The following is a 20691-nucleotide window of genomic DNA, read 5'->3' on the forward strand; positions in this document are numbered from 1 at the left end:
CACACACACACACACACACACACACAGAGATATATGAGAGAGAGAAATTGAGAGAAGGGGTGGTTGTGAAAAAGGAATTAATATCTTACAAGGAATTTTTAGACATTTCTAGAAGTAGGTTTGTAAAGAGTCTTTTAATAAATACTTTGATATCCTGTAGAGTGGTATGATTCTTAATGTGCTCTCACTTTTACATGCTTTTCTTTCCTTAACAACAGCAAAGAAGCTCAGAAATGTTTCTGTGGATCAGCTAACTGCCGGGGTTACCTGGGAGGAGAAAACAGAGTCAGCATCAGAGCAGCAGGAGGGAAGATGAAAAAGGAGCGCTCTCGAAAGAAGGATTCAGTAAGTGTGCCGTCTGTTTTTCAGAATTTAGGATAAAAGTTTTAAGGAAATAGCCTGTTTAATGTAAAGGAAAATCTGGGTTTTGATGAAATATTATTGGAAAAGAGTTGTGGCTGACTGTTTTTATTTCATTTTAATAGAGATTATAATTAAGTACTGGAAACTTCTAAAGTATGCCGAAAATTCCTTGGCTCATACTTTTTCTAAGCTTGTCTTTGTTCAGGGTTGTGCACACACTCTGCAAGTATGAAGGTTAAAGGAGAGTTCGCAGGAGTCTGTTCTCTATTTACAAGTTGGTCTCAGGAGTCAAACTAAGGTCTTGGAAGCAAGCACCTTTACCTTCTGAGCCATCTAACTTGCCCCATATGTTTTTCATTGAATAAACATACCAGTTTAACTATGTTGTACACATTTGGAGCATTTGTTTGTTTTTAATTAATTAATATTTATTATATATTCAGTGTTCTTCCTGCGTGTATGCCTGCAGGCCAGAAAAGGGCATCAGATCTCATTACAGATGGTTGTGAGCCACAGTGTGGTTGCTGGGAATTGAACTCAGAACCTCTGGAAGAGCAGCTAATACTCTTAACTACCAAGCCATCTCTCCAGCCCTGATTGTTTGTTTTTGCCATCATGAATGTGACTGTATTGAGCACTGTAGGCATTTCCTGGTGCTCATGTGCAGGTTTTCTTTGTTTTGTTTTATTCTTAGTGGAATTGCTGGGCAAAGGAAATACAACTGTTTTGTGTTTTTAGCAGTGCTTTGGGTTCTTTTTTTTTTAATGTATGTTTGTTTGTTTGTTTGTTTGTTTATTAATTATGTATACAGTATTCTGTCTGTGTGTATGCCTCAGGCCAGAAGAGGGCACCAGACCCCATTATAGATGGTTGTGAGCCACCATGTGGTTGCTGGAAATTGAACTCAGGACCTTTGGAAGTGGAGGCAATACTCTTAACCTCTGAGCCATCTCTCCAGCCCCCTGGGTTCTTTATTTTACATTTTTGTTAGTGCTTTGCTTTGTTTTTGGAGACAGGGTTTCTCTGTGTATCCCTGGCTGTCCTGGTACTCACTCTGCAGACCAGGCTTGCCTCAAACTCAGAGATCCACATGTCTATGCTCCTGATTACTAGGATTAAAGACTTGGGCCATCATACCCGGCTAGGCCAGCTTTTTAAAGAACATTAATTTTATGTGTATGATTGTTTTACCTGCTTGTGTGTCTGTGTACCACATGAGTCTGGTGCCTATGGGACCAGAAGAGAGCATCAGACCCCCTGAAATTAGCATTACATACTGTTGTGAATCACCATATGGGTCCTCTGGAAGAGCACCTAGGGTTTTTAACTTCTGAGCCATCTCTCCAGCTCTACATGACAGTCTTTAAATTTTACATTTACCTTAAATTGCAGATTAACGTGTGAAAGTATATATATTTGAATGACATAATCTATTTTCCTGCTTCACTTATCCTTTTCCATTCAGTTTCTCCTTTTTTTTTTTCTTTCTTGTTTTTGTTGTATTTGGTGTGTGCGGCGGGGGGGCGGGGGGGGGGCTGTGCCTGGCGAAGTCTGATGACACTTGCAGGCATTCATTTTCTTTTTCTACCCTGTGGGATAGAATTCAGTTTGTTAGACATGAAGCAGGTGTCTTTGACTTTACACACTGAGGCATGTCACTGATCTGGCACTTATTCTATCGCCTCGTTAGGCCTCAAAACTTGAAAATCTCCTGCTTCAATTTCCTGAGATCTTGGGTTATAGGCCTGATTCACCCTGTCCAGTAATGCAGAGTGCTGGGGAACTAAACCCAGAGCCTTGAAATAATTTCTTATTCACATAGTTGAATGAAGGAAATGCTTTTCAGATTGATTTTTATCAATTTATATTTCTTTTTTGTTTATTTAATCTCCACCACTTCTAGCTAATTTGTTTTTCAACAGCAATTTTATATTATCAGATGTTGTGATTAGATTATACCTGCTTCCCTCCCTCCCTCCCTCCCTCCCTCCCCTCTTTGCTTACTTGCCTAGCGTGGGCTTGAGGAGTTCATAGTTGTCTGCCTCAACTTCCATTGCTAATAATACAGGATTGGTGCTGTGTGTGTGTGTTCCCTGTATCTCCCCCCCCCCCAACTAGTCTACTAGCATGGTTCTTTCCTTGTGATCTTAACTTTTCATTTTCTAAATTGCTTGTGAAACTGAGCATTTTTCCCCCCATTGTTTGAATAAATGACTGGTTTGTACTTGTTTTATAACTAGATATTTTCTTTGCTGTGGTAGGTGGATGGAGAGCTAGAAGCGCTGATGGAAAATGGTGAGGGCCTCTCTGATAAAAACCAGGTTCTCAGTTTATCCCGGCTCATGGTTAGAATTGAAACTCTGGAACAGAAACTTACTTGTCTCAAGCTCATTCAGGTAAGCACTTTAATACTAATTTATTTCTATTCCTGAATTTGGGGTGGGACACTTAAACTACATTCTGGCTGTTAGAGAAAAGTTTATCTTGTTTTAAATGGACATGCAAGTTATTTAGGATTTTGAAAGCTTATACCCTTGAAAATGGCTAGCCAGTTGCATATTATTAACAGCAGAGTTGATTTGCTTTTCCCTTCAGTTAAAAGCACATGCTGGGATTTCTTTTATTGTAATAATTCATGGTACTTGTTATAGCTTTCTCCTTTCCTACCAGTTACTAATGTATCAAAACTATTTTACTATAGGGTCTCAAAGAAAGATTTTTAGCAGTCATCTCATCATCTCATGTATTCCAGTTTACTAAGTATGACATAAGAAACAGATAATAAAAAAATTATCTAAAAAAAATCTAGGAGGATTTATGTATTTACTTACTTCCTTATTTATTTTTTGAGTTGTTACTTTTTCTTTTCCTTTTTTTTTTTTTTTTTTTTGTATGTGTTTGGGTGCATACCTGTGGAGATTAGCGGAAGAATCAGTTTTCTCCTTTGACCATGTGAGACTTGGGGATTGAGTTTGGGTCATTAGGCTTACAGGCAAGCACCTGTAACTGCTTGAATCATCTTGACAGGACCAGGCCTGAATTTCATTGCAAACGATATGATAATAGAGTAATTATTTTCCACTTTAAGTCAAGTCCAAGTGTACTATCAGGATGTGTGTGCGTGTATTTTTTTCCAAGACAGGGTTTCTCTGTGTATTGCTGGCTATCCTGGAACTTCCTCTATAGACCAGTTTGGCCTCAAAATCAGAGATACGCCTGCCTCTGCCACCCAAGAGCTGGGACTAAAGGTGTGAACCACCATCAGAGATACTGTTTTCAGTTGTGTAGTTTTGTTCCTTTAATTAAATTTATAAGAGACTTAAAAGTAGAAGAGAAGAGGTTCTCGTTGGAAAGAAGTAAAACAGTGAGATGGGGAGGGAGGCAGTAGCAGATAATTAGGAATGAGCTTGACAAAAATACAGTAAAGGACAAAATTTTTAGATATTAAAATTTTTATTGTATTTGTTAGATGTATTAATTGTAGTTAATAAAAATGGAGTTTCTAGGATGGATGTATGTGTGTGTGCACTGATTGAAGCAAACTCTTAATTCTCACCATGGCCTCTTGTAACGTTTGACTGTCATTGCCTCCCGTGACAGAACACACATTCTCAGTCCTGTCTCAAGTCATTTCTGGAGCGTCATGGGTTGTCTTTGCTGTGGATCTGGATGGCAGAGCTTGGTGATGGCCGGGAAAGTAACCAGAAACTTCAGGAAGAGGTCAGTTCACACAGTCCCACATTTCTTAAAACCGCTTCCTTTGATTGCTTTGTTGGAGGGGCTGTGACATGGGTGATTATTAATTTAATACTATGAGATTAATATCAAATAATAAAAATATTTATTACACCTATATCATTTCTGTAGCTATAAATTTACATATATTTTGCTTTGGTAGTAAGTTTGCCTTTGATTTTTCTCATAGTATCTTTTTGTTTTTTGTTTTTTTAAGACAGGGTATTTCTGTATTGCCTTGGCTATCCCTGAACTCACTAGATCAGACTGGCCTCGAACTCACAGAGGTTCATCTGCCTCTGCCACCCAAGTGCTGGGATTAAAGGCATGGGCCGCCACCACCTGACTCCCTGTAGCATCTTCAAGTCAGCTTTATATACTGGGAACTTTAAGTGAGATATAACATGATAGTAATTCAGTTTATTGCTAAGACCATTACTTTTAAATTATGGGAACACACAGAAAATTTGAATTTTGGAGTTCTTAAAAATTGACAAGAATTAGAATATTCTGAAAATCAAAGATGTCTTTTCAAAGGTCTAAGTAAGATTAATTGTTAGCATTATTAGTGGATTTGCAGTGTTTACCATAAAATTTAGTTTACCATAAAATTAGTATTTTTCTGACCTTTGACAGGTAGGTTTTTTTTTATTTATTCATTTTAATGTACATGAGTGCTCTATTTGCATGTACAACTTTGAGAAGAGGGTATCAAGATTCCACTGTAGATGTAGCAAAGAGGCCGCTAGTTAGTTCCCGGCCACTTAGCCCTGAAATAATCACACAGAAGCTGTATTAAGTCACTGCTTGGCCCATTAGCTCTAGCTTCTTATTGTCTAACTCTTACATACTAATTTTACCCATTTCTATTAATCTGTGTATCGCCATGTGGCTGTGGCTTACTGCGTAAAGTTTCATCTTGTCTGTCTTTGGCAGAGCTTCATGGTTTCTCCCTGACTCCACCTCCTTTCTCCCAGCATTCAGTTTAGTTTTTTCTCCCTAGCTCTGCTCTGCTATAGGTCCAAAGCAGTCCTTTATTAGCTAATGGTATTCACAGCATACAGAGGGGAATCCTACATCATGTAGATGGTTGTGAGCCATCATGTGGTTGCCGGGAATTGAACTGAGGACTTCTGGAAGAGCAAGCAACCAGTGCTCTAAACTGCTGAGCCGTCTCTCCACTCCTGATAGGTAGCTTTTTAAAAAATCATAGTTTGTACTATAACCCCAAAGTCAGTTATGCAATAAAAACACTTTTCAATTAATTAGTTAATTGTTTTTAGTCAAGGTTTTTCTATGAATCTCTGGCTGTGCTAGAACTCGCTTTGTAGGTAGACCAGGCTGGCCTCAAGCTCACAGAGAGATACACCTGCCTCTGTCTCCCCAAGTCCTGGGATTAAAGTAAGGTGTGCACCAACACCTGGCTATGTTTTAGAGAAAAGGAGACTGGAAATGAGGCCTAGTACTTTTTTTTTTTCTTTTTTTAAGCTGCATAGTTTTGGGAATTCTTTCCTTGTAGAGAGTATTTATCAGTCACACATAGTGGTTGAGTGGTCATGTCATTACTCTGATCTATATTGTAGATCAGACTAAATAAAAGTTTTTTGTTAAAAGGAAATAATGTTATAACCTTCAACTGCATTTATATTTGTGAAGACATAGGTCTTAATTTAGTAAGACAGTACCCTAAATGCAGTATTTCTTCTATGAATTCTTAACTGTTTAAAAGGTTAGCTGTAAAGCTGGGTTGTGATGGCGCACACCTTTAATACCAGCACTCGGGAGGCAGAGGCAGGTGAATCTCTGTGAGTTCGAGGCCAGACTGGTCTACAGAGCTAGTTCCAGGACAGGCTCCAAAACTACAAAGAAACCTTTTTTTTGAAAATGAAAAACAAAAACAGCTGTACAAATAATAAGATTAATTTTTTATTATGTTTAATCAGATTATAAAGACATTGGAGCATTTACCTATTGCTACTAAAAATATGTTGGAAGAAAGCAAAGTACTTCCCATTATTCAGCGCTGGTCTCAGACCAAGACTGCTGTCCCTCAGTTAAGTGAAGGCGATGGGTATTCCAGTGAGAATACATCACGTGCTCACACACCGCTCAATACACCTGATCCTTCCATCAAGCTGAGCACAGAAGTGGATACAGAGACTCCCAAGAAACTCATGTTTCGCAGGCTTAAAATTATAAGTGAAAATAGCATGGACAGTGCGATCTCAGATGTAACCAGTGAGCTAGAATGCAAGGATGGCAAAGAGGACCTTGATCAATTAGAAACTGTCACTGTAGAAGACGACGACGACTTGCAGTCACAACAGCTACTAGCACAACAGCTGTGTGAGTCCAAAGTTGAGAGTGAAGCTAGCATCGAAGGGAATAAATTACCCGCATCTGAACCAGAGGCTGACGTCGAGGCAGAGCTCAAAGAAAGCAGTGGCACAAAACTAGAAGAAACTATTGCTGAGGAAACACAATCCCAAGATGAAGAGGAGGGTGTGTCTGATGTTGAAAGTGAGAGGAGCCAAGAACCACCTGATAAAACAGTGGATATAAGTGATTTGGCCACCAAGCTGCTAGACAGCTGGAAAGACCTAAAGGTAAGAAAATATTTTTTTTTCTTTTCTTTTTCTTTTTTTGTTAATGTAACTGATTACTCAAAATGAGACTGCTGCAAGCCTGAATAAAACTGACAGCATCTCTAGCCATGAGTATTTCTGAAAAGTGGACTGTAATCTCTTAGGTCATGAGATAAATGTCTCTAGTGTTCTGAAGCCATACCAGTCAGACTATTATCCAGATTGTTGCCCTTTTCTCTCACTGGGAAAAGTACATATTGGTGATTTTATTAATTTAAGGGCTCTTCTTGTAAAAGTAAACAAAGCAAAATCTTTTTAGTGTTAAACTTAATTTGTATGCAATGACAGCAGATGTTTAAGTTAATTGGAAATCAGCTGAATGGGTTAAGAGAAAATTAACAATGAAATTCTTTGGAAACCCCTGATAATTTAGGAACTTTTTGTTATAAAATGATTATGAAATTTTATTCTAGAAAAAACATCATAACGCTAGTTCATTTGCCTTTGTTTTTTAAATAGGCCTACACTTAAGTTCTTTTTTTTTTTTTTAATAAACAAAACATGTTGTCTGGAGGGGAAGCCAAGCTTGGTGCACTCCTTTAATCCCAGCACTTGGGGAGGCAGAGGCCAGAGGATCTCTGAGTTTAAGGCCAGCCTGGTATACATCCAGAGACCAATAAATATCTCAGCTTATCTCAATATATAGCCAAGTGGTGGTACATGCCTTTGGAGCCAGAGGAAGGTAGATGTGTGTGTGTGTGTGTGTGTATTTGTATGTATACTTATTCTTGATAAGGAATGCAATAAGATGTGTAGAATTTGCCTTTCAGAAAACCCAGTCTGGATCTTGAATAAATGTGGATGTATAAAAATTTGAGCATATTAGAACTAATGGTTCTCTTCAGTTTAAGTGTTCTGGGTATGGGATCCAGGTTCTAAAAACCCTATGGAAACAAGTTATTTCCTACCTTTTGTTTTCTGTTCATCCTTTCTTCTCTCAGAATTGAAACAATCAGATAAATAGCAATCCAGTTTTGTTTTGTTTTGTTTTTGTAGCAAGGTGAAACTGCAAAGCTTATCACATGAGATCACGTGATTTGACCCTGTAGAACTTAGACAGAACCCAGTGGGTAATTGGTTGGGTGAGGTGCTTCCTGCTTACCCTGTTGAGATATTTGCATATACCAGTCTGTGTTTTTACTTATGTAAGTTACTCTTTGATCACTTAAAATTTAGCATAAATTTGGCTTTATTTAATGTGAAACCTGAATTTTTTTAATAAATATAAAAGGATTTGGGTGGTGGTAGTGCACGCCTTTAATCCCAGCACTCAGAAGCAGAGGCAGGTGGATCTCTGTGAGCTAAGGCTAGCCTGGTCTACAGGAGCTAGTTCCAGGACAGGCTTAAAAGCTACAGCAAAACCCTGTCTCGAAAAACAAAGCAAAACAACAATAATAAAAATAGATGAGTAAATATAAAAGGAGTGTTGATAGTAAGTCTGTTTGTAATGCCATGTATCAGATATAAGGAATTAGAATTGCAGTTAGATGAGAGATAATAGGATGGTCACTTGTTGGACCTTTATTTAGTTAAAGCCTGCTTTGTGACAGTACAAGGATCCTAAAAGAAGTTGCTCGGATGTTTGGAGGTGACAACAGAGTCTGCATGATGGATATAATTTAGTAATGAAGGTAGAGGTAGAAGCAGGTACACAAAAGAACATGGGAAAATCATATAAAGTCATAGTTTCATAAGAGAGAATGCTAATGTAAAGCCATTGGTTTGCTGAGAAATCTCATATTGTTATAATCTCATACTTGTTTTAAAATCTGTAAGATGGGACTGGAGAGATAGATCAACGGTTAAGAACACTGACTGCTCTTCCAGAGGACCAGGGTTCAATCCCCAGTGCCCACATGGTGGCTCACAACTGTCTATAACTCCTGTTGCAGTTCCAATTTCATACAGGCAAAACAGAAGTGCACATAAAATAAAAATTTAAAAAATCTATAAGATGTAAGGCTTTTGATATCTGTGTATTAGTTTGTATCTGTGATTGTAAATGTGTGTGTTTAGATAGAACTGGAATAATTAACTTTACTCTTTGAACACCCATTGTTCAGCCCTAACTCAAAGACCAGAGTTATTTCACAATAATGTGTAAATTAATGGTCTTCTTGACTTTAGGTTTACATTTTTATTTATATTTAAAATAAATTCTTAACCGGTGGTGGTGGTGTACACCTTTAATCCCAGCGCTTGGGAGGCAGAAACAGGTGGATCTCTGTGAGTTCAAGGGCAGCCTGGTCTACAGAGCCAGTTCCAGGACAGGCTTCAAAAGCTACAGAGGAACCCTGTCATGAAAAACAAACAAACAAACAAAAACATAAATAAATAAATAAATAAATTCTTAAATTTCATACTTTGTTTTTATCAGAGTTCTTAACATCAAAGGAGTAATTAAATAGAAATCTCTCTTTTTTTAAAACTTGTTTGGGCATCTTACTGTGAACTGTGATGTTTTGTTACATATTGATGTTGGGGTTGTTAATTCTTCTTTTAGTTAGCTTTTACCATGAATCTGGTTTCTAAATTCTGATTACTATTGTCTTTTTAATTTTTAGCATTTGGTTAGCAGTCTGAAGTCAAGAATTGATAAATTGTACATGTTTTAGAGAAACATACTGGTTTAATGTGGTTATTGTGTACCATACTATCCCGGCATTAAAAGAGTTAACTACTTCTGTCTTACTTCACCTATGTGTTCAAGTAAACCTTAGCTGAAGCAAAAATGTCTTATTCTTTCAACCTTACTAAGACCTGTGGCCAAATACTGTGTTAGTTATTGATATTTAGTTCATACTAAAAAGCATTGACTGTGGATCTTTTGGCCATTCTAACTCTTCCTGATCTTGTGGGGCTACTATAACATTACTGGACATGTATTCCACTTGTCATTTCTGCACTGGATGGAGTAAAGAACTGAACAGGATTACTTCATACTCTTTAATCTTGGTTTTGCTGTGAAGACAGACTATAGGGATCATCCAAAAGAAAAAGAAAAGAAAAAAAAGTCAGAGGGTGGGAGGGAAGGGAGTGAAGCTTCATGAATTACTCTTTGTCCTCCCAGATCTGATGATGATCCCCCTTGTAACTTGAACCATTTCCATCTAGCTTCTCAGGGCAGCAAGGAGCTTGTTAACATCACCAGCTGACCATGTGTCTCCTTTTCTCAACTCCATTTTCAACTTCGTGCTGAAGAAAAACGTGAACCTAGCGTGCATTCTGTGAAGAAGCAGGAAGATGGTTGGGAAGTTGGATGATGCATGAAAAATATAATAGGTGAAAAGAGGACAGAGGTGGTTAACTCACTGGCGCCGGCATTATTTTGGTGCGACCATTGCCAACAATTGTTGTCGTTCCGGGAAAATCCGTACTTCTGGCGAGAAAGGATTAAGTGAGCTGCTTTTTCTATACCTTATATACACAGGATCACTCTCTAGGCTTGCACGATATTGACTATACACGTTTCTCATAAAGTACCCCTCACATAACCTAGCACATTGCACTTATAAACATGTTCATCTTCACATGCAGATTTACTAGGCTGCATTTTTAGCAGGGCCATGTGCATCTCTTTCTGTGTGAAAGAGGAATTGCTATGCATTATATGTTCTGCTGAAAATGTAGCCTAGATTTCACAAAAGTGACTGCAGTTGATAATTATAACTTGACTGGGAAAAATCTTCCTTCTGTTGGATCATATGAAAAGGAGGTAAGGTTCTCATGAAATTTGGCAGCTTGGATTACTGTTAACATCAAGAGATTATAATAATTAGTAATTTAAGGCTTTCTTTACAAACACTTAGATATAGGATGTACCTTTCATCTTCTGGTCACCTTGGGTAGTTCTGTTTCTACCTGGATTAGATAATTTGGGGACAGAAGCTTCTTAGAAGTAATAAGTTAATACTTACTAATGTCTACTCTTATTTTCTTAATTCATCCTTTTGTAGATACTCCCTTTACAGCTTTTTAATTCCAGCCCTCAGAAGGCAGAAGCAGGATAGAGTCTGTGAGCTCAAGGCCAGCCCAGTCTACACAGCTAGCTCTGACACAGCCAGGGCTACAGAGAAACCCTGTCTTAAAAAAACAAAAGCAAACTAACAAAAAAGACGCAACACTGTTTGGTCAGAAAGCTCAACATTAAACTTTGTATAGGAAGTTGAGCTGTCTACCTAAACTGAATGATTCTGAGTTAGTGAGATTTCACTCCACCATTAGTATTGTCTGTAAAAAGAGGTTTGTACATTTGGAACTGAAATTGTATGTCCTGAGCTTCTGTGATAAATTTGATAAGTCTAGAGTAAAAGGATAAAGGAGGATATGAGCCTGTTTAGGGAGGGTACCTCCAGGGAATGCTGTTTTAGATAGTGCTGCCAAGTGTCTTGTTTGTTTATGCATTTGATTTGGGTGATTTTTTTTTTTTTAAGGCAGGGTTTTTCTGTAGTTTTGGAGCCTGTCTGGAACTCTCTCTGTAGATCAGCAGGCTGGTCTCAAAGTCACAGAAATCTTTCTTGCCTCCTGAGTTTTGGGATTAAAGGCATGTGCCACCGCTGCCCTGCCCTTGTTTTGTTTTGTTTTGAGAGACAGGGTCCAACTATAATAATCCAGATGCTAAGATTAAAGGTGTGTGTAATAGACATCTGCCACCACTCTCAGCAGAGAGCCCCTTCCCTCACCCCCCCATACATTTTTTTTAAGGTAGGGTCTCATTATATAGTTCTTGCTGGCCTCGAACTCATTGTCCACTGCTTCTGCTAAAGGCATATACCATCATCCCTGACTGAGGTCACTTTTTATTTTGTAGTCTACTTTGTTACTGAAACTACTTTTATCTGAATAGTAGTAGTTCAGCTTGTTCGGTGGTAGCCTGTGATCCTCCAGAGACTGAGGGAAAAGGATCATGAGTTGGAAGCCAGCCTGGCTACATAGTAAAATGTAGTCTCAAGAGACAAAAATATTAATTAGAGATTTGGGGCACTACCTGTTTTATTTTTAAGCGTGGCTGTGCTCTTGCTTGTTTGTTTATATATTGATTGTGGCTGCTGTAGTTGTAAACTTTGGTAATTGCCACGGAGATGGAATAGATTATAAAGATTATAGTATTTGTCCTGTCCTTTACAGAAAAACATTTACCAATACCTATTCCAATGATAAAAAACAGAATTTGACTGCTTTAAACAAAGTCACTTTTACTTTACACATTTGGATGACCTTTAAAATCTGTTTTCTCAAAGACAGTAGTCATGTTTCTATTGCTGTGAAGTTAGTTTTTGTTGTTACATCTCGACTTTGTTTAGGAAAAGATAGTTTGAGTGTAAGACTGTATGAGCAACAGGAGAGTAAAAGACATTATAGAAAGAACATCCTAGTGAGAAAAAACCTCTAAGAAATGTTGTTGCTCCTTGTACCATGATTGAACCAGTCAGTGACTTGAAACTTTTCTAGTGTAGGTTAAGCCATATAAGTTTTCAGTTTTAAGTAAAATTTTAGTCTTAGAAACATCCAAGAACATTCTGTATGTATTCTACATGAAAGTTATATTCTAGTGATAAGTACATAGAAAATTGGCTAAACATTTTCCTAGGCCCTTTATTTAGATTTTGCAATGTTACTATTTTGTCAGTTTTTCACTATAATTTTCTCTAAGTTTTATTTAAGTTTTTGTGTTCCTGAGTGGGGGTGGGGGAAGTGCACACCTTAATCTCAGCACTTGAGTGGCAAAGGCAGAGGCAGATGGATCTCTGTGAGTTCAAGGCCATCCTGGTCTACAGAACGAATTCCAGGAGAGCTAGGGGTACATAGAGAAACCCTGTTTCAACAACAACAAGATAAATGTTCCTAGCAGGAATATTATCATGTCGTTCTTTTAATACTCATTGGTTCTATTACTGACATTGTCAGCTTCAGTCACATCTCTAAGGCGTCTGCTGGACTTCTCCAAAGTTACTATATACCAGTGGATGGTCATCTATGCCTGTAATCCTATCTCCAGGAGGGATAAGACACCCTCAAGTAAAGCCTTACACTAGGATAAAGGGTCCTGAGTTCCAGGCCAGCCTGGGCCACATAGTTAATTCCAGGCCTTTGTGACTACACATTGAGATAACTGTCTCTCCGTCACTTAGATAAGACAAAACAAAAACAAAAAACACTGCACACGAAGAGCTTTGGAAATAGGTATTTTTCATTGAATATGTTTATTGAATTCAGCATTAAGTTATTTGCTTGAGTCACTGATGATTGCTTAACAGTATTTTTAGACACATGGATGCTTGTTCTATTTGGTGGATTCTGCATTAATTTCAACATTTGATGCTCAAACTGCCTCATATTTGACTGGCGAAAACTACTTCTGTATCATTTTGATGTGTTTTATTGTTTTAAAATTTCTGACATAGCATGCTGTTCTAGGTTCAGTTTATATTTGCCTTTCCTAGCTCCTTAGTTAGCCATTTTTCAAGTACTTATTTGTTCTGGTGGGAAATTTTATATGTGTAGATTTTTTGATTAAAAAAAATTATTTGCCACCAAGCCTGAGGACCTGCCTGAGTTGATATTTGGAACCCACATGATGGAAGAAGAGAACCAACTCCCAAGCATTGTCCTCTGTACTCCATATGTGTGTTATGGTTTGCCCACTCATACACACATACATACGTTCACACAAATAAGTAGATTTCTTTCATTCTACAGGTTAAATAGATCATTTGTATCTGATCTAGCATTATTAATGCAGACTCCCCCCCCCGTCTTGTCTTGCTTTTATTCTTAAAACATACTATTGTTGCTCTCATTCTTTGCTTTCAACATATCCTTCATTATCTTTTAGAATTGTAGATGAGATTCAGAGGACTCTGTAGTACCATTACATAACCCCCTTAACAGGAGTGCTAATTTACATAAAGAACAAATCCTAGGGCTGGAGAGATGGCTCAGTGGTTAAGAGCACCGGCTGCTCTTTCAAAGGTCCTCAGTTCAACTCCAGGTAACCACATGGTAGCTCACAACCATCTGGAATGAGATCTGGTGCCCTTTTTAGTTTTTTGAGACAGGGTTTCTCTGTAGCTTTGGAGCATGTCCTGGAACTCACTCTGTCACCCAGGCTGGCCTCAAACTCAGAGATCTGCCTGCCTCTGCCTCCTGAGTGTTGGGATTAAAGGTGTGTGCCACCACCGCTCAGCACAATAAAAAATAAATCTTGAAAAGAACCAAGCTTATAGAACTGACTGTTATGCCTGTCTAATCTTGCCCATGAGCACTGTGATCTGTCCATATATTCACTTTTCCATATCTTCAGACATACAGTTCACTTAGTTTAGAGTATGTAGGCTTGTAGACCAGGCTGGCCTTGAACTCACAGTGACTGGCCTTTGCCTCCAAAGTGTTGGGATTAAAGCCATGTGCCTGCCACCACTGCTTGGCCATTTATAATGTACTTAACAGATTATAAAAATTACTTGCAAAATAATTACTTGAATAGATATTAATTTCTTCTTTTTAAACATGCATTTTCAAAGTCGTGAGCCATTTAATGTTTTTTTTTTGAAGTGGGCTCTTGCAATGTTGCTTACCTGGAACTTGCTTTGTATGCTAGCCTGATGCCACATTTGTGTCTCTGTCTCCTGATGCTGGGATCATGGTTTCTTAATGCTTAAATTAAGAGTTTATATTTCTTACATTATCTTTGTAGTACTGGATGGAGTAAGTTCCCTCTTAATTGTAGTCCCCTAACAGCTAATGTTGTACTCAACATCAAAGATAGTCTTCTGGAAATACACCTTTCTTCATGTCAGTGTTCTTTACTTTTTTTTTTTTAATGATTCCACATTTACACTGTTGGTTACATTTTTCTTAATGTCTCTTGTGTGCACAGCATAGTCTGACCTCCACCTATGTCTGCCATTTGCTCTCAGATCATTCTAGTCATGGTCCACTTCTATTGTAGTGTCTCTCTTTTTTTAAAAACGTTTGCTTTTCTTCTAGATTCTAAGTTTCTTCCTTTCCCATAGGAAATGTTTCTTGTTTTCCAAGACAGTATTTTCTCTGCCCTTTGTATATATTCTCATCACATCCCTTCTGTATAACAGATGACATTTCACAGCAGTATTTGGAGCAAAGGCAGTAATAGCTTTTGTCTTGGCCCCTATAGTCTCCCTCTCCAGTATTCTACTTAATCTCTGTGAAGAGCCTGATAACATATTAATTTGACACTTTGTAAATACTTGAGTGAAAAAGTGAAGTCCATATTTCTTTAGTCTCTAGTGTAAGTTTTGTGTTTGATAGGTAATTGTGAAATATTTACCCGGATATCATGTGATCTTTTCAGCCTGTGAAGTATGTGGTGGTGTTTTTATCCGCTGCAAAACAAAACCAAAAAGGACCATGAAGTTATGCTTTAGTTTTTGTTTAAGGGAGCTGACTCAGATCTTCTGATTTAAACCTTATATTCATCTGGTCTTTATTCTGCCCCAAATAATACTGATTTCTTTGTTCTTGCCAAACAGCCCATGGAATTGTGTAATTGTTGGTAAATATGTGCCACACATGTTTTTCAATCTGCATCTGGTTTAGAGACCAAGTGAGGTTCTTTCTGCAGTTGTCACAACCATCACCTCAGTGTTTGCTCAAGTCTCTGCTCACCCTTAATGTTGTAGTGTTTTTCGGCCTGTGATCTGTAATTGAACGTTGAAGGACATTTATAACTTTTATTATAAGGGCTTGTAGCTAGAGCAGCTTCTCTAATAAGTAGGTCTATAGATATCAGATGGGAAAGAAATGGACTGTGGTCCCTTAAAAGGTGTTTTGGGGTGACTGGGTGTCAGAGGGATCCACTCTTAATTTCAGCAGGACTGTGGTGAGTTTTTGTTTGGTTTAGTTTGGTTTGAGAAACAGTTTCTCTGTGTAGCTCTGGCTGTCCTGGAATTCACTTTATAGACCAGGCTGACCTCAAACTGGCAGAGATCCTCCTGCCTCTGCCTCCCAGGTTCTGGGATTAAAGGCGTGTGCCACCACCATCCAGGTACCGGTGGTGAGTTTTATGTTTAAAACAGTATAGCAGATATGATTACATTTGAAAAGTGTGAGGAAAAGCTTAAGTCTGGGTTTATTTTGGCCAGAATAACAATTCTAAAATTAGAGAAATATTTAATCATGACTTTGATTACTCATTAATGATTGCTATCTACTTAACTATGCTTTTTGTTTTCTTTCCTGCACTAGTATTTGGTACTGTACTTTGAATCTTTGAACTCTGTTAGCTGTTAACTTTCAATACTTCATGATTTAGCCTAAGCCCAGCAGATATTTATGGAGAATAAGTGAGCATTGCTATGGAGATTCTTTGAATTGTTGCCAAGATGGGTAGAGCCTGAGAAGGAGTGGAAGAAAAACAAGCTGCAATCAATGCACAGTGAAGTAAGGGCTCTGCAAACAGCAGCATTTTAGCAGTTGCCTCTTGAGTGGGTCTTCACCAGGAGCATGCTCAGTGTACAGGGCCAGTCCTTTGCTACTATGGCTAGAGCTGCTTTTGAGATGTGTAATCATCTGTTTTAGAGAGACCATTCTTGAATGCAGTACAAAGTGCATATAATGAAATGTTTCTTTCCTACTCTGTCTCTTGTGATTCTCTATTTTTTTTTAAGGTTTATTTATTTATTATGTTTACAGTGTTCTGCCTGACCATTTTGCCTGCATGCCAGAGGAAGGCAACAGATCTCATTATAGATAGTTATGAACTGCCATGTGGTTGCTGGGAATTGAACTCAGGACCTCTAGAAAGAGCTCTTAACCAGTGCTCTTAACCTCTGAGCCATCTTTCCAGCCGTGTGCGTGCGCTCAATACTCAGCCTTCAAGAAAGAAGTCATGCATATACACGGCCAGCATTTGTTTGTTTGTTTAGTCAGGGTTTCAATGTGTATCTCAGCTAGGCCTGGAACTTGCTATGTTTGTTGACCAGGCTGGTTTGGAACTTAGATCTGCCTGTCCCTGCCTCCTAAGTTCTGGCATTAAAGATGTGTAGCACCATACCCGGCCTGCTTTTTATTTTTTTGTTTAATAAACATGGATGTTATTTCATGACAGTTTATAAAGAATATTTTTTATAGAAGTAATGGTATTTTTTTAAATACACCATAACTTCAGTCTGCTATTATATCCATGTATGTTGATTTCTTTCTTTGCCTCAACAATGGGTAATTCTTTCTTAAACATAGTTGAGCCATTGTGTGCATTATTTGTTATGTTGATAGACATCCATATTGCTTGACCTAGTACTACTGGTTTAACTTTGAACAAGTAAATGTATGTGTGTACACATCTGTATTACCACATTCTGGCCAGTGCAGATATTGTCAGCTGTTTTAGTGACACAGGTGGTATTGGTGAAAACTGAGACTGGGCCTTATTTATTTTTCACTTCTTGGATGATCAGCTATCTGAACTTAGACATAAAAATGGCTGTTCAGAGGCCTCTAAAAGAAGAAACAGGTGAGGCTGGGAGAGTAGCTCAGTGGTAGAGCTCATGTACAGCCTTGGGTTTCAGTCTAGCAGCAAAGTAAATAAGTGGCAAAAATGGGCAGCACATTGTGCTGCTCCCTCTTCTTTCTCCTTAGACATGCGTGTCATCTTCAAATTCTTCTGTCAAAAGATAGGAGTCAGTTTCTCCTTCCACCATGTGGGTATCAGAGATCAAATTCAGGTCGTCCTACTTAGCAAGTGCCCCCGAAGTCCTCTTTGTAGTTTTTTTAATCAGCTCTTTCTGATAGGCAGTTTTTCAGACTTAATAAGGCTTAGTTTTTTTATTACTTGTTTGGTTCTTTTGACATTTGTAATAAGTATATCATGTTTCTTTAGTCCTCTATAACATATTGTCACTATTTCTAAAAGTATTTTTTTTCTTTCTTAGGATTCTGTTTTTTCTTGAAGTTGATACTTTAATTTCTATGTCTTTGTTTTTAATATTTTGTATCTCTTTATCCTTTCCTCTTTTTGTCTGGTGTTCAGCCATGGTAGTGAGACTGCTCAGTCTTTCCCTCTTTTCTTTCTTTTTTTTTTTTTTTTCGAGACAGGGTTTCTCTGTGGCTTTGGAGCCTGTCCTGGAACTAGCTCTGTAGACCAGGCTGGTCTCGAACTCACAGAGATCCGCCTGCCTCTGCCTCCCAAGTGCTGGGATTACAGGCGTGCGCCACCACCACCCGGCAAGTATTTTTTAATTTCCAGAAAAATTATTTCATTTATGGTTGAATCCAGGGCTTTGTACATGGTAGACAACCTCTGAACTGTATCCGTATTCCAAAATGTTTTAGAGATTGTAATTCTACTTTTATATTATATTCCTAGCAGCTCATTTGTGACTTTTGTTGTGGGGAAGGGTGGTACCGAGAGTCTGACTTGGGGACATTATGCCACTGAGTTTATATCCCCAACTCGTTTTGTTGGTTTTAGTTTGAGATAGGGTTTGTTTCACTCGTTGCCCAGGCTTCCTTTAACTCACTCTGTAGTCTAGGCAGGTCTTGAATTTTCAGTCCTCTTGCCTCACTCTTTCAAATAGCGGCATGTTTTACTAAAGTACTATATTGTTTTATAAGAAGCATCCAAGTACTTTTTGAAACTACTAGGGGAAAAAAAAGTAGGTCCTGCAATCTAGTAATTGTAGGTAACTTGTTCAGTTGGTTAGGAATGAGAAAATGACCTGTTGTGAACGCATGCCTTCAATCCTAGGGAGGCAGATCTGTGAGAGCAAAGCCAGCCTGATCTACGTAGTGTGTTCAGGATAGTCAGAACTACATAGAGAAACCCTGGCTCAGCAAAACAAAAAAACCAAATTAAAAAAAAAAAGAGGAGATGAAGTAATCAGCAACAGAAGCGTTTGTCTTTCATCTTAGTTTTCTTTCAAATAACTTGTTCTCCTGTGTATGCTTTTTGGTGGCAATTTCTTACGTTACCCCAACTTACTTTGTTTTTTGTTTTCATTTGTTTGGTGTTTTGTTTTGTTTCAAGACAGAGTTTCTCTGTGTAGCCCTGGCTGTCATGGAACTTGCTCTGTAGACAGACCTCAAATTCAGAGATCTGCTTGCCTCTGCCTCCTGAGTGCTGGAATTAAAGGTGTGTTGATACCACCACCCCCTTGGCGTTTTGTTTTTGGTTTTTGTTTTAGTATAATTTTTTAAATGTTTTTTAGTATTTTGTCTACATGTATGTATACCTGTGTGTGGATGTCAGAAGCCCTGGAAGTGGAGTCACAGATGTGAACTGCTGTGTGGGTGCTGGGAACTGAACCTGGATCCTCTAGAAAGTAATGTTTCACAATGTTGAATTCCCAGTTGATGAGTTTATATACATGTCTGTAAGTCAAAGCTTATGTTTCATCCTCTTAAATTAAATTTTATGTTTTAAAATTTATTTATTTTTATTTTATTGTTTTGCCTGTATGTATGTTGTAAGGGTGTTGGATCCTGGAGTTAAAGACAGTTGTGAGCTGGGGCTGGAGAGATGGCTCAGCTGTTAAGAGCACTGCCTGCTCTTCCAAAGGTCCTGAGTTCTGTTCCCAGCAACCACATGGTGCCTCACAACCATCTGTAATGAGATCTGGTGCCCTCTTCTGGCCTGTAGACAGAATACTGAGAATACTGTATACATAATAAATAAATAAATCTTAAAAAAAAAAAAAAAGACAGTTGTGAGCTGTCATGTGGGACCTGGGAATTGAACCCAGATTTTCTGGAAGGGCAGTCAGTGCTTGTAACTGCTCAACCATCTCTCCAGCCCCAAAGATTAAATAATTTTTAACTAATATGGTGTAGTGCATATGGTTGAAAATTAATGTCTGTGACACAGTATTTCAGTCTCAGCCTCTCATCTGTATGGAGGCCTTTTAGCATTGTCTTCTGGAAGGTACAATTGTAAAACCTTACAAATCTAAGAAATGTTTTTAGTTTATTCCCTTTTGTTTGGTAGATGTATAGTTAACATATAAAATTAAATTTTATTTTAGAAAGTAGATACTGGACCTGGCAATGTGTTTATGGTAGAGCATGCATCTGACATGGTCAAAGACCTGGTTTCAGTGTCCACTCTACCACCCCGACCTATAAGAAGAAATAATTGTGTGTTTGTTTTGTTTGGAGACAGTTTCTTATGTATCTCTCTGACTGGTCTCATACATACTGTTTGTCAGAGAGGATGTGAACTCATGATCATCTTCCCTCCATCTCCTGAATGCTGGGATTACAGGAATGCACCACCATACTTGGCTGTGTAGAGCCTAAGTTTTGTTCATACTAGGCCAGCATTCTGCCAACTGAACTGTACCCCTGCCTATCCAGTGCAATTTCTATTCTTGTAGTTTCTCTGAATCCTATCAACATGAGATAAGACTGACTGTCTTCTAGCCCATAGCTTTTTTTCTTATATACTTTTTTTCTAATTATTAAAAACGTATTATTAATATGTGTTTGTGTGTGTAATGTATTTGTGAGTTCAGGTACCCATGGAGGCAGAGCTGCAGTAATGTGTAATTCTGAGCCATTTATAATGTCGGTGCTGTTGAACTTGGGTCCTCTTCAAGAATAGTACATGCTGCCGGGCAGTGGTGGCGCACGCCTTTAATCCCAGCACTCGGGAGGCAGAGGCAGGCGGATCTCTGTGAGTTTGAGACCAGCCTGGTCTACAAGAGCTAGTTCCAGGACAGGCTCCAAAAACACAGAGAAACCCTGTCTCGAAAAATCAAAAAGAAAAATCAAAAAAAAAAAAAAAAAGAATAGTACATGCTTTTAACTGCTGAGCCCTATTTTCAGCACCTTTGTATCTTTTCTTCCACAGAATTATCTTTTATTCCTTTGACCTGTTGGATCCCCCCCTTTTTTTAAGATGCAGAACTTCTGAAATATATTTTTTAATTTTTTTTTCAGCCTCTTGTTAAAACAAGCCTCTGCATTAGAAAAG

General features: G+C 38.2%; 1 protein-coding gene across 4 annotated transcripts in view; it reads left to right on the forward strand.

The window, feature by feature from the left end:
* Window positions 1-20691, forward strand: part of Setd2 (SET domain containing 2) — a 99143-nt gene that overhangs the window by 37045 nt on the left and 41407 nt on the right. For 3 of the 4 annotated variants that reach the window (XM_013346544.2, XM_005347995.3, XM_026779475.1), the window contains 4 exons: window positions 219-345; window positions 2625-2759; window positions 3964-4083; window positions 6042-6704. In XM_013346544.2, coding sequence (XP_013201998.1) covers window positions 219-345; window positions 2625-2759; window positions 3964-4083; window positions 6042-6704 — 1045 coding nt within the window. Of the gene's footprint in view, window positions 1-218; window positions 346-2624; window positions 2760-3963; window positions 4084-6041; window positions 6705-9857; window positions 10141-20691 lie in introns of all 4 variants that reach the window. The other variant, XR_001228933.2, reaches the window with a different exon arrangement.

The sequence above is a fragment of the Microtus ochrogaster genome, chromosome 5, assembly GCF_000317375.1.
Source record: "Microtus ochrogaster isolate Prairie Vole_2 chromosome 5, MicOch1.0, whole genome shotgun sequence".
NCBI lineage: Eukaryota > Metazoa > Chordata > Mammalia > Rodentia > Cricetidae > Microtus > Microtus ochrogaster.